At 33.8% G+C, this 13,583-nt stretch overlaps 3 protein-coding genes and 1 long non-coding RNA gene across 5 annotated transcripts in view; 1 reads left to right on the top strand and 3 right to left on the bottom strand.

Moving 5' to 3' along the window:
- Positions 1 to 5,212, bottom strand: part of LOC105426530 (uncharacterized) — a 37,346-nt gene extending 32,134 nt beyond the window's left edge. The window contains exons 1-3 of the mRNA XM_089078202.1: positions 5,055 to 5,212; positions 4,831 to 4,996; positions 3,773 to 4,285 (exon numbers count right to left, since the gene is read on the bottom strand). Coding sequence (XP_088934328.1) covers positions 3,773 to 3,884 — 112 coding nt within the window. The 5' untranslated portion in view covers positions 3,885 to 4,285; positions 4,831 to 4,996; positions 5,055 to 5,212. The remainder of the gene's footprint in view (positions 1 to 3,772; positions 4,286 to 4,830; positions 4,997 to 5,054) is intronic.
- A 47-nt stretch (positions 5,213 to 5,259) lies between these two features.
- On the bottom strand, positions 5,260 to 6,048 carry LOC105426235 (uncharacterized). Its single transcript, XR_016139530.1, has 2 exons — positions 5,545 to 6,048; positions 5,260 to 5,423 (listed from the first exon to the last, which is right to left on the bottom strand). It is a non-coding gene; the product is annotated as an uncharacterized LOC105426235 (long non-coding RNA).
- A 2,601-nt stretch (positions 6,049 to 8,649) lies between these two features.
- Positions 8,650 to 9,558, top strand: LOC105426157 (U6 snRNA-associated Sm-like protein LSm6). Its single transcript, XM_011637292.3, has 3 exons — positions 8,650 to 8,870; positions 9,010 to 9,100; positions 9,379 to 9,558. Exons 2-3 carry the CDS (start codon positions 9,010 to 9,012, stop codon positions 9,525 to 9,527), a joined length of 240 nt encoding a protein of 79 aa, XP_011635594.1. The 5' UTR covers positions 8,650 to 8,870; the 3' UTR covers positions 9,528 to 9,558.
- Positions 9,559 to 9,647: 89 nt separating this feature from the next.
- LOC105426029 (TIMELESS-interacting protein) lies at positions 9,648 to 11,305 on the bottom strand. 2 transcript variants are annotated; one of them, XM_011637185.2, is made up of 2 exons: positions 11,164 to 11,305; positions 9,648 to 10,784 (listed from the first exon to the last, which is right to left on the bottom strand). In XM_011637185.2, exon 2 carries the CDS (start codon positions 10,731 to 10,733, stop codon positions 9,804 to 9,806), a length of 930 nt encoding a protein of 309 aa, XP_011635487.2. In that variant the 5' UTR covers positions 10,734 to 10,784; positions 11,164 to 11,305; the 3' UTR covers positions 9,648 to 9,803. The 2 variants fall into 2 exon arrangements, with proteins under 2 accessions (XP_011635487.2, XP_011635422.2); XM_011637120.2 differs by having other exon boundaries at positions 11,140 to 11,281.
- Between the last annotated feature and the right edge of the window lie 2,278 nt (positions 11,306 to 13,583).

Below are 13,583 nucleotides of genomic sequence, written 5' to 3'. Positions count from 1 at the left end.
AAGATACCTTTCAAAAGATATCTCTGCAAGTATTGTAGTATCACCAAGAAGTAACGTAGATTTAATGATAAAAGTATTAAATCCAGAAATAGGAACTGGATATGTATCACAAATGTACGTGAGGGATGGAGTCTTCCTAGGAGACTCACTGGTCACTTGTATCAACGATAAAGCTTTTATTCGAATTATCAACACCACTAAAATTGAATTTGAGGTTTTTGTTCCTACTATTCGATTACAAGAAGTCTCGCAGGTTGCTAACTTCAGAGAATTCATGATGGATTGTTTTGATTCTAAATCGATCTCTCAGAGACCTTATCATCTTAGCGATGATGACACTCAAGAGGAATCGCAGAAGCGACATTCTAACTCGACAAGTTATTCCACTTCCACTATCGCCAAACCGATAGAATCATTGCCTTCACCTGTTCTAGGACAGGAAAAATCCTTAGGCAACTTATGCTATTTCACTGAATCCAACCTCTCTACATCTCCACCTCAATCTATTTTAAGCGTCTTAGGATGTTCAAATGAAGACAACTGTACGTCTCATACTCTCTCCGACCCAGAGTCGCGGAGCAACAAGATCATCCAACTTCTCCGACTAGACCACCTCAATTCAGAGGAAAGACAGAATATTCTTTCGCTTGTGGACGCCATCAAGATCGGTTTTATATTCCCGATGAGTTTTTGGGACGAACTACTGCTACTACTCATAAAATCCTCACCACCGAAATACCAATAAATACCAAACAATATCGATTCCCACCTATACACAAAGGAGAGATCAACAAACAAGTCTCACAACTGTTATCAAATAATATCATTAAGTCTTCGACCTCACCATACAATTCCCCGGTATGGATAGTTCCAAAGAAAGCAGACTCTCAAGGGAACAGAAGATGGAGAATGGTAATCGACTACAGGACTCTTAACGAAAAAACTGTCGAGGATGTTTACCCGTTACCGAATATCTCAGACATCTTAGACCAACTCGGGGGAGCCAAGTACTTTTCGGTCCTTGATCTTGCTAGAGGATTTCATCAAATCCCCTTGGATCCTTCATGTGCTCATAAAACAGCGTTCTCTACGCCTCATGGTCACTACGAGTTCAATCGGATGCCATTTGGCTTGAAGAACGCCCCAGCTACTTTCCAACGCCTGATGGACCAAATCCTCACCGGCTTACAAGGAGCCGAACTCTTCGTCTACATGGACGATATCGTTGTATATGCAAGTTCACTGCAAGAGCACGACATAAATATACAAAAATTAATGAGTCGCCTACGAGATGCTAACTTACTACTGCAACCAGACAAATGTGAGTTTCTACGACATGAAGTTGGTTACATAATTGTCTAGGCCACATAATTAGAAAGGATGGAGTGCAGCCTAATCCAGAAAAGACAGCGGCTGTTAAGAATTTCCCGACTCCCAAAAACTCCAAAAATATCAAACAGTTTTTAGGCCTCGCCGGCTATTATCGCTGTTTCATATTCAACTTTTCGGGATTAACAAAACTGACCAAACTTTTGAAGAAAAACGTTCCTTTCTCATGGAAATTCGAACAACAAGAGGCGTTCCTTCCTAAGGACAGCTCTATGCCAACAGCCTATCCTTCAGTACCCGGATTTTTCAAAACCATTTATACTCACCACCGATGCATCGAACACAGCCGTAGGCGGAGTTCTTAGCCAGGGGATTATTGGACAAGACCTCCCTACAGCATATGTGTCTCGCGTGCTAAACCCCGCTGAAATAAATTACTCTACCATAGAAAAGGAACTTTTAGCCATTATATACTGTACACATTATTTCCGATCTTATCTATATGGACATAAATTTTCTCTTATTACCGATCATCAACCTCTTACTTGGCTTTACAAAGTGAAAGACCCTACCTCGAGAGAGTATGATTATCAAATTTTGTATAAATCAGGATCCGCGAATCATAACGCCGATGCTCTTTCTCGGAATCCCCAAGTTTTGGCCGTTGTAAACTCGCCTGCCGAGATAATCGAGCTCCTATCGTCAGAAGAAGATTCAGAACCACCCTCACCCACTCAATCTCAATTTGAAACCCTTGGCGAATCTAGCGAAGGAGATCAATCCCAGTCTCCTCCTCCCGCATCCAACATCATAGAAGGAAGCTCAGAATTAGGGGGAGATTCCATGCCATTCGTCGTGTCTCCTGCTGATGGGGCCGAGATTCAGTTACCTCCTGCTGATAATAACGAGCTTGACGAACAAACTAGCGAATCCGATTTATCGGATGAAGAAGACAATAAAGCAATGTATCAGCATCTTATTCGAGCTAGAATACAAACTATTCGAGACAGATTATCTATGCAAAAGGATAATTTGGTTATTTTAACAACAGTTGATGGACACCCATGCGATAATGGAGCTAAAGAATTTCGAACTCCGTAAAATTCCATCACTGATAGACTTGACTCTTGGTCACGCGCGGGTATGTGGAGTTAATAATAAAAATTTAATCATACTATCGGTTAAAGAAAGACTTACCACTATTATGGATTGGAACATATTTCAAGAGACAATTCGTTCTTTGTTGGATGTAACAATCGAATTTCAATTGAATTCTTTTAGTATAGCAAAAACCCAATAACTAGACGATACACCTTGGCCATTAATCGTTGAAGAACGGTTTAACTATGGTCTCCCTTAAAGAAGAAAGACCAAACATCATCAGTGAATATCATTGATCAACTGTAGGCGGACACAAGGATGTGACGAAAACGTATCTTAGGATTCGTCAAGATTACTATTGGAATAATATCAAAATCCAAGTCCAAGAGTTCATACGAAATTGTCGCAAATGTCAACTGAAAAGACTAAAAACGAAACAACGTTCTTCGATGGTTCTTACTGATACGCCGGGAGCTGCATTTGATAAGGTCGCGATGGATGTGATGGGCCCTCTGCCCAAAACTAGACGTGGTAATAAATATATTTTAACGATACAAGACTTACTTACTAAATATTCGATCGTCGTATCAATGGAAGATACAAGCGCAACAACAACAGCGGAAGCATTCGTCGATCACTTCATTTGCCGGTTCGGATGCCCGAAAGCCATCTTAACCGACCAAGGATAACAAATTTCTTAAGTTATCTTAAAATATCGCCAAACGCTTTAGGATCAAACACTATCGTACTTCTGCCTATCATCCACAAGCTAACGGGTCCGTCGAACGTTCCCATCACATTTTTATAGAATACCTAAAGACTTTCATCGACAGAAACGAAGAATGGGATAAGTTTATGGAGAGAGCTACATTTTCATATAATACAAGTGTTCATGAAGGCACAAAAACGCCTCATGAATTAGTATTTGGGAAGGTGGCCAGGATTCCATCCAGTCGTCAGCCTGTAGAAGGAGGAGTGGAAACGTATCAACACCACTTGCTTGAGCTTTTTGATCATATAAGTGAAGCACAAGAAATCGCTAAAACCAATTTGGAAAGCTCAAAACGTTATTACGACAGAAACTTAAATCAAATAAATTTTCACGTTGGCGACTATGTATTCTTAAAAACAGAGAGGAAAACTAATAAATTTTCGGATGAATATTCCAGCTCCTATAAGATCCTGGAAATCCTTGACCATGAAAATGTACGCATTCAATTTAAAGACACTATCAAACTGGTTCACACTAATAAGTTACGATTGTCTCACATAACTGATCCCGGTTGAAACTCCGAACCATTTTGAGTACTGGATTACCTCTTTAAGGTCTGTATATACTTACAAATGTTCACCATATCCTTGGTGCTACTTCTGATTAAGACTGCCTCCGGTCTATTTGGATATGATTGCGGAGGGACGTCATTCAATGTAACTACTGTATCTTTGCTGGACATAGGCGAATGCCATATCACGGATTCCCGACCCAACTATTGCTGCAAGTCGCCGATTACTCGCAGATAGGCGTCATTTGCTGCAAGATAGAAATCGATCGACAAATATTCCATTACGAAATGCACATATCTCCATGATGCGTGGAGGCCATAGAAAATATCTACTAGAACTTGACCAACACAAATGCGCTCGTCTACACGAAACGGGTTCTATCGTTCTGGGAATTCCGTCTCTATCATTGGATTGCTCCTCAATGCCACCAACTATCGGATCGTCACTTTAGCTGGTACTACCAACATGGACGGTTCCTGTAAGGGAAGCCATTTCTCGGATCCATACGGGACTTGGGACGATGTCATCGTCGAAGCCGCCGTTACCATTACACTGCGAGATTATTTTGCACCTGCAAGAACAAAAACAGATTATATTACGTTCCGCTCAGGAATTCAATGCATGCTTTCAAGGAACGAATGTATCGACGAAGACGGGGGAAATATATATTGAGCCCCTCTACCTGTCGACGTGTAACTTCCATGCTTATAATGTCTTGTATCAAGGTCAAGCTTATAAAATAGCTTCGAATAGATTCGAACACTCAATACTCTATTGTATACTCATTAATAACAAAAGATGTCACTTTTGCTTTATCCAAAAAATCTGAATATAATGTGTGTGGCTATACCTTGATACAAACCGAACATCCTAAATTACTAATCGTAGAAACAAATAAAAATAATCTCTTTGCTAAATTCACCAGAATCTCTGTCGACAATTTAGATATTTTCACTTACATTAACTCTAAAATAACTCTAAATAACTCTAAATTTGTTTACGTCGAGAAACATTTAAAGACACAAATGCAAGACCTATACCATAACATTCTTGAACAAAAGTGTAAATTAGAACAACAGGTTTTGAAAAACGCTATATCGATAGCTCATACCCAACCTGATGTTTTTGCATACAACTTAATGAAAGGTCCTGGCTACATGGCTACTATTTCGGGTGAAGTAGCTCATATTATTAAGTGCGTCCAATCGAATTACACGTCGCACCACCGAAATCTGTTATTTAGAACTAGTATCTTTACAAAATAGATCTATGTATTTATCTCCTAAAATTCACATTTTAATTAATAGCGGTATCGCCGATCGACTGCAACCCTCTCATACCTGTTATGTATCAGATAAAAGGAGGCTGGATAAGTCTTACTCCTAATCTGCTGCAGTACTGTCACCTCAGACCTTATAACCAATGACTAAACCCGTCTGGAAATATGTTGACGTTGAGCATCTTGCTGATAGTGGAATTTATTCCCAGGAAGATCTCTCCAGGGACCACATCATGTTCCCTGTCGAGAGTACCGCTCTCCTCAACACTTTCGCACGGACTGCAGCCGGACAACGCGTCCCTTTGGCGGGCATCTCCCTCTCAGGTTTTCTCGATGAGCAAACCCTTGATAAAATAGCTACCTCTGCCGGTGAAAAATTGTGGGGTGGCTTTCTGAAGTTTGGGACTGCCAGTGCGGGATTTATTGGTATCTGGATGTTGATAAGGCTCATTAAATTGATTGCAGACACTGCGATACACGATTATGCACTTCATTCAGTGTATGGATGGAGTTTGCACCTACTAGGAGCAATTTTCTCCTCTATTACAAACCTCCTGCTGTACTTAGGGAAACGCAGCCATCCTGAGTCGTCTCCTCAAGCAGTTGAAGAAGGAACCTCAAACGAAACTTATGCCCGCATGGACAAATCTCAACCTGCAGCACGCATGTCCTTCCATGAAACTCAGCCATTATATCCAATCATTATATCTCAGCCATTATAGCAATCGAAATGGAACTTCCTAGGGGAATAAACCAGCGCGGAGCCATCTCCAATAACGTGGAAGATTCCGTCGAGCGCAACGCATGCGCAACTTGCAAGGAAATTCATTAAAGTAAGTGCAGCAATCAAATAGACGCAAACGTGTTACTTATAGTATGTGCAAGATTTCTACCAGAACAGCTAATGAAAGTGACTTTATAAGAAAGAGCCTCAACGAACAATCAGTGTTCATATAATCTTGCGTCTATAGTTCCCATAAACTATTACTATAAGTGACTCAAATCTCACCCTGCATTAAGCTCTCAGAAGTAAATAACGTGTTCCTCCCATTATTTACTTTCTTAAGGAGGGGGGTGTAACGTCCGCAGAAAATTAAAACTTGCAGACGTTCATTCAAAATGATGGTGCAGTCGAATCTTAGGTTAACGCATGCGTAACTTTAAATATTAAGATATAAGATTCTAAATATTGAGATTTTAAATATTAAGATATATAATTTTAAATATTAAGATTTGAATATTAGGATATAACTTTCATCATTTTATAATCTTACCATTTTATATATATATGTTCCTCTTTTTTTTTATATATATAATTCTTATTATTATTAAAATAATCAATGGTAAAGCGAGAATTCATTTTCCTTCGTCTCGCGATAAGACATAATTTTATTTTATTACCATTATTATTGTTTTCTTTTGGAAATATAATCTGGGAATATAATTCTATAATTTATTTAATTTTCTTTTCTCGTATCGTCTCTTCTTCAGTTCTCGATGTTACAATTGTAGAAGAGACGAGAGAGCGTTCGATGATCTTTAGTTTACACAAAAGGGGAGGCTTATCGCACTCAAATCTTTCTAACGTAAACTTTCAAACGAAGGAGAGCCTTTCGTTGCGCAACAAAATTTAACCGACGACGAAAATGAATTAAATGAATTCTCATTTTGAATAATAAGATTTATCTTTAAGCATTAATGATATCTTCGAAAATATTAGGTTTAGTTTTATCTTTCTCCTTTCTCTTTCTTTTACTTTTCCTATTTTCTCATAAATAATTGTAGTACAAAATAAATGCTCAGTCGAGGAGTGCTTTGTTTGCCCCTCCCCTTTGCGCCTGGCCCTACCCTAGACGGCTTGGGCGCGGACGGGGCAGTGGTGAACGAACCTCCGAAGAAGATAGTCGTTACCAAATTGTCAGAGAGTCCAGTCACTATCTCAAACCGCTGATACTACTTGGAATACTATTTGGAATATTATTTGATTTTCTTATATTATATTATTTGATTTTCTTATATTATACTATTCGATTTATTTATATTATATTACTGATTTTCTTATATTATATTATTTGATTTTCTTATATTATACTATTCGATTTACTTATATTATATTACTGATTTTCTTATATTATATTATTTGATTTTCTTATATTATACTATTCGATTTACTTATATTATATTACTGACTTTCACTTCGTTTCAATATCATTATCTACATAAATTTCAAAGATAACTTAGAATTTAATTATCATATTCACATCTCATTATTATTACATATTTCATATTTTTATATTGATTAAGTTGTATTTCATTCATATTATTATTACATCTACATCAGTCTATGTTCAACGCCACCATCTCTGTTTTATGTATATATATATATATATATATATATATATATATATAGTATACATATATACATATATACATATACAGTATACATATATACATATATACATATATAGTATATGTATATATATATATATATATATATATATATATATATATATATATGTATATTAATATTTCTTAATCGTATATTTTTAACTTTACACATTATTTTTTTTTATCATTCCTATTTAACATTTTCTAATTTCCATTCCCATTTCATATGTAATTAAGCTTATACCATCCTCACCTTTTGCATAAATCAAATATTTATATATATGTAAACTTATATTTCCGATATTATTTTATTCATCACTATATTTCACGATATAATTTTCATTAATATTTTCATTACTATCATTATATTATTATTATTATTATTATTTTAATATAACTGTTTATTCGTGTTATATTTTACAATAACCCAAGAAATCATTTCTTTCTGTCATATTAAATAACTTTGAATCATAATTTCACAACCAATTATATCAACAATCGTAACTTTATAATACAATGTCATATCCCTATTATTATATTAATAAAACACATTCCCTCGCGATTTCCGCTCGGTCGCGGGTTCTAATCCGAAAATATAGTTTGTAATCGTATCCAGCGCAGCCATTGAACATAAATACACTAGATACCCTTTCCCAAATTCCATTAACCGTTCTACACCATCTCGGGACGTAACACATGCTATATACCAGGCAATGTGCGACATGTGCGAGTGAGAAGAAACAACACCTGATTTTTTCTCTCTCTCTAGAGAAGAAATAGAAGAAGATGGGGGAACATTAAGTGAGGACTGTGTCTATTATTACGTTTACACGGCGACGTTAAACTAATTTAGTAACAACTGTAGTTAGTGATTTCTTGTATTTAATTGGATCATAATTTTAGATTTAAAAGAATGTACTAATCTAACGCGAGATTTCACTAACTACGGTTCTTACTAAACCAGTTACCAGTTTAACGTCGCCGTGTAAACGTAGTAATTGATACATTCTTTTAAATCTAAAATTGTGATCCAATTAAATACAAGAAATCACTAACTACGGTTGTTACTAAACCGGTTTAACGTCACCGTGTAAATGTAGTATAGGTATAAGGATCATACACACAGTCCCCACTTAATGTTTCTTTCATCTTCTTCTATTAGAGAAAGAGAAAAAATCAGGTGTTGTTTCTTCTCACTCACACATGTCGCCCATTGCCTGGTATATAGCATGCTCGGTCTATCTATACTATGTCTATGCCTGTACCTTTTCATTGTGTCTCAGGCTTTATGCGCATAGAAGCGTTGATGGACTACCTAAAACGCGGCCATGACTATTCTTTAGTTTCTCTCTGGTAATAGCAATAGTGTATATGTGTGTTTATAATTTGCAAATGATTTGATGAAACTGGAGAAATAAGGTTAAAATATATGACTTAAAGACAAGAACTCAAAAAGGTTAAAGATTGATTACCCGTATTATTTTCAAAGGTATACGGAATGTTTGTGATAATTGTCTTTAAAAATTATTACTAAACATCACATTTAGATATAATAATTTAAATGTAATTATTCTTCATTTGCGTGTAATTTCTTCGATATATTAAATATTATTTTTGCACATTGATAGATGAGTCGGAAGGAAGCGTTGTCTCAATTTATACAACAAATTCATGGACGGCCTGTCGTTGTAAAACTGAACAGTGGTGTTGATTACAGAGGTAGATATTTGTCAATATATGTATTGTACAGAGAAAATATTTGTCAATGTTAATATATATAAATATTTAATAATAATCTAATAATAATAATATTGATATATATTAACATTTATTTAATTACATAAAATGAAAAATCAAAAATTATTTCTTTTAGAAAATTTATTCTTTTAGATTAATCAAATATCTAATTTCTAATTTAAATAGTGAATATTATATATTTTTTAACTTTTAATCTTTGTTTTCCAAGATGCTGTATATTTAATAAAATTTGTTTGCAGGTGTGTTAGCTTGTATAGATGGTTACATGAATATCGCACTTGAACAAACAGAAGAATATGTCAATGGACAATTGAAGGATAAATATGGAGATGCTTTTATACGGGGAAATAATGTATTGTATATTAGTACACAAAAACGTAGGAATTAATCACAAAACAAAATAAAAATTATTTAAACTATTTCATGAGTTTGAAAGATTTATCTCATGAACATGTTTTAGCTTAATTTTGCAATAATTCCAAATAAGTTTGATATAATAGATGTATAATAGATGTTTCTATATATTTTATTCTTTTATAAACAAACTTGATACATTATTGTAAAAATTACTTTCAGGTATCACCTATTGCTGACTCTTTATTTAATAATTTTTCTGATTCATTAGCGATTGTTTCATTCATATTTTTTTAAATTTATGTCTATATTATCTATCTGAGTGAGATTCATCTATTTTATTATCAATTGTAAGATTAACGCTTTCATTTAGTTTCTGTTTGTTGGCATTATCAGTAAATTTTAGTCTTTTAGGTTCTTCACGTTCTTTCTGCCTTTGGAATCTTCTTTGAATAGCCAATTGTTTATTTCTCTCAATTTTTTGTTTCATTTCACTGCTTAATTCATTAGTGGTAGTAGTAGCAATAATAGTAGCATTAGCAGCAATAGCATTAGCAGCAGTAGCAGTAACAGTAGTAATATTTGTATGCTGTATTTGAGAATTCTGTATATCAGTGGACTGCATTAAGAGCTCATCAAATGCATCTTCATATGAAGTGCTTACAGTAGTGACAGAAGCTCGCGTTTCAGCTTGTTTTTGTTTTTGAATTTGTTCCATTATTAGCAAATCCAAATCATCGAGAGGCATGTTCTCTTGCTGATCTTCCTTATCTTCATCCATATTATCATGCATGACCAAACTATTGTCAAAGGTAATCATATCTAGTCTATATTTCTTAATGAACACCTGCAAATCTTTCTTCATTCCTAGTTGCTCAACTTTCATGAGAAAATCATCAAAATGATACTTAGGGAATAATCGATAGGACCAATGTTCTAATCTCTTCATAATTCTGTCAAGATCCATTCTTTCGTGTCCTTTACCATAAAACTTAAATCCTTCAAAATATTTTTCAATGGTTTGAATACCTTTGGAGCCTTTCAATCTTTCTGTATTAAGTTTGAGAACAGGATTTCTTATGATGTGTGTCTTAGTTTTTGACAAATCTATTCTTTGTGCAATTCTTGCCTCATTGTCGGAAGCTGCTTCATCTATTTCTTCATAATTGTCATGTTCTCCAAATTCTTGATTCTCGTAATGTTTTATATCATCATCCTCACGATCCGAAACATTTGCCATAATGATATGAAATATTTTTTGATCAAATTTGAATACTGTTTAGGCAGATTCCTAAAAAAATATTTATTTATATCAATTTCTATTAATATAAATTAAATTTAAAATTGTATATCTTATATGTTATTAAAAAGGCGATATAGATAAATATAATTGTCCACTAAAAAATTATTAGGAAAGTCCCAAACAATAGTTTGGAATGGTTAAGTTTTTTTTTAAATAATTAACCTAATCATTAATTTTGAAGGTAGAGACAATTTTTTTTTATTTCAACAATTTTTTTTTATTTCAATTAAAATTAAAAAGAAATTTTTTTTTTATTTCAATAAAAATTAATCAGAGAGAATTTCTTCTATAGTCAAATTTGAAATCGTTGGATTTTTTTAATAATTAGCATTTGAATAATTACATCTAAAAAATAGGTCGAGTTTACTTGGCGTTCAGAAAATCAGTTGTCCTAGAAATCTCTATCGTCTTGCGATTTGCAATTTCCTCTCCCTTCTTCCATAAACTTGTCGAATTGCCCGTCTGACTTCTTCATCCGTTCCAATACCGAAACAAGCAGCTTCTTATTTAACCGATCGGTTTGCGTTATCTCCCACACAACGGACTCGCACCTCCGTTCGTCTTGCGATCGTTCGTTCGTTCGTTTCCCTAATACGTTGTTGTCCTGTTTCATCGGAGTTCCAGGCATTTCCTCTGACAGAGATATTATTCAAATCTTGCAACGATAAAAATTGAGTTTAAACAAAATATTTGGCGTGCAAAAAAATAACGCAAAATACTAACCTATCAAAATACTAACCAATGTTAATACAAAATGACAAATCGATTAATCGATTAATCGTAGAATTGATTGATCTGCGTTCCGATATTCACTTCCAGTACTGAAAATATATAGTTCATGTCACATATATTATAGATTTTATGTACTGGCAGTGAATATCGGAACGCAGCTGAGTGTTTATGACAAGTGATCAGAGGTGTGTTCGTTTTCAACGCTCACGCGCTGTAAGTGCTTATAAGCGTTAAGCCGCTTAAGCCTAGTCTACAATGACAATAATGTAAGGCTATAAAGCTGTAAAGCGTGGTTGTAAGAACCTACTTAAATGAATTATTTTCATTTCTTATGCTTAACAACCTTATGTCACAGTATAACTGTGCTGTATGCTGCCTTACAGCCTTATAGCCCTATGTTATGTCATTGTAGACTATGGCTTTATGCCGTCCGCTTTGGCGTGTAAGCACTTATGAGACGCATTTATGACGTCATCGTAACGTCATAACTCGTACTTATAAGTGCTTATTTTGGCTGCGTTCCAATATTCACTATCAGTACTGAAAATATATAGTTCAGGTCACGTATATATTATTATAGATTTTCAGTATTTGCAGTGAATATCGGAACGCAGCCTCTATCGAGGTAGGGCACCGAAAGCATGAGCGCTTATAAATGTTTTTTGATAAAAGCGAACGTGAGTGAGCACGACGGTACGATAGTGTGCAATTGCCCGCGCAAGTATAAATTTATAAATGAATTTATAAACATGGAAACGATAGCATTAAAAGATGCTGATATTAATAAAGTATAATACACAATATGCATAATTTCGGAAGAGGCAAATCGTATTAAAATGGTAAGTATATTGTGAAATTAAATAACTTTAGTCTAAATAGTCTTTAAATATTCTTTATTCTTTTTTTTATCGTTTCATTCTAAAGAGAACAATTAATTATTTTATTATTTATTTATTATTTTACTATTTTTTATTAATTTTTATTATTTTTTTATTTTATTTTTTATTTATCATTTATTTTTTAAAATTTATTTTTATCCAAATATACAAAGTGAGTTATTAGAAACTATATTAATTATTATTTTTTATATAAATTTTTGTAACATAAATTTTAGCAATATATTAAACATACTTTTTAATATTCTTTTAATTGTTACAAATCTTAAATGTGACTTACATTGTTCATCAATATAACATAATAGAATATTCTCTACATAATCCTACAATCGAGGTATCGATTTTTTAATAAAATGTTTACCCAAAAACATTATACAATTTTCAACATCTTTCATGTAAGGATTATCATCTTCATCATCGGCAAATAATTCCAATAGATGCAATGCTTGTGCAAATAATATAAGAATTCATTCTTCTTTATTTGCCATTTTAACGCGTTTATAATTGCTTAGAAACATCAAAACGAACGACGTTGTTTTGACGTCATGTGAGCATTTTTAAGCGTGAGAAATGAAAACGAACGATTGAAAATAGCACTTATAAGTGTGAACGCTTACAGCATGTGAGCGTTAAAAACAAACGCAGATCTCTGGGCATCGATTATGTATTTTTTAATGTTCACAGACATAGTTCACTTTTAAATTTTCACCAGTGGTCATCTCACGGATTCACCGTTAGTCATTTTCACTGTGATCACGCAGCGAAAAAAATTATTAGTGACATAACTAAAAGTAGTGAAGACCTATTCACATCAAAATATTCCAAAAACTACACTGAAGGCAACTTCACGACTATAAATATAACCTTAATATTTAGCAAAAGAAAGAGGTATGAATTTAGGAATAGATATTCCTATCCATACAAAGAAGATAAATACATCAACGGCAATAAGGAAGACAATTACTAATAATTGTAAGTTGCAATAATTGCAACAATTTATTAATTTATTTGAAATATATAAACTTTCATTTAAAAAATTTCTCTATTTCAGTGTCTGTACTCTAATAGCACATGATATCATTTGAATATTCTACATTCGTACTGAAAGTATTGTGATCATACATACTATTGTCTAATGTACCAGAAAACATTCATATAA

This window comes from Pogonomyrmex barbatus, unplaced genomic scaffold (genome assembly GCF_055798465.1).
Source record: "Pogonomyrmex barbatus isolate J1 unplaced genomic scaffold, ASM5579846v1 scaffold21, whole genome shotgun sequence".
Classification (NCBI taxonomy): Eukaryota; Metazoa; Arthropoda; class Insecta; order Hymenoptera; family Formicidae; genus Pogonomyrmex; species Pogonomyrmex barbatus.
The sequence above is the reverse complement of the archived record's forward strand: the minus strand, read 5'-3'. Positions and strand labels throughout refer to the sequence as shown.

Coding starts and splice junctions, on each gene's coding strand:
- LOC105426157 (XM_011637292.3), top strand. CDS start 9,010: ATGAGTCGGAAGGAAGCGTTGTCTCAATTTATACAACAAATTCATGGA. Junction 9,101..9,378: donor CAGTGGTGTTGATTACAGAG/GTAGATATTTGT, acceptor ATTTGTTTGCAG/GTGTGTTAGCTTGTATAGAT.
- LOC105426029 (XM_011637185.2), bottom strand. CDS start 10,733: ATGGCAAATGTTTCGGATCGTGAGGATGATGATATAAAACATTACGAG.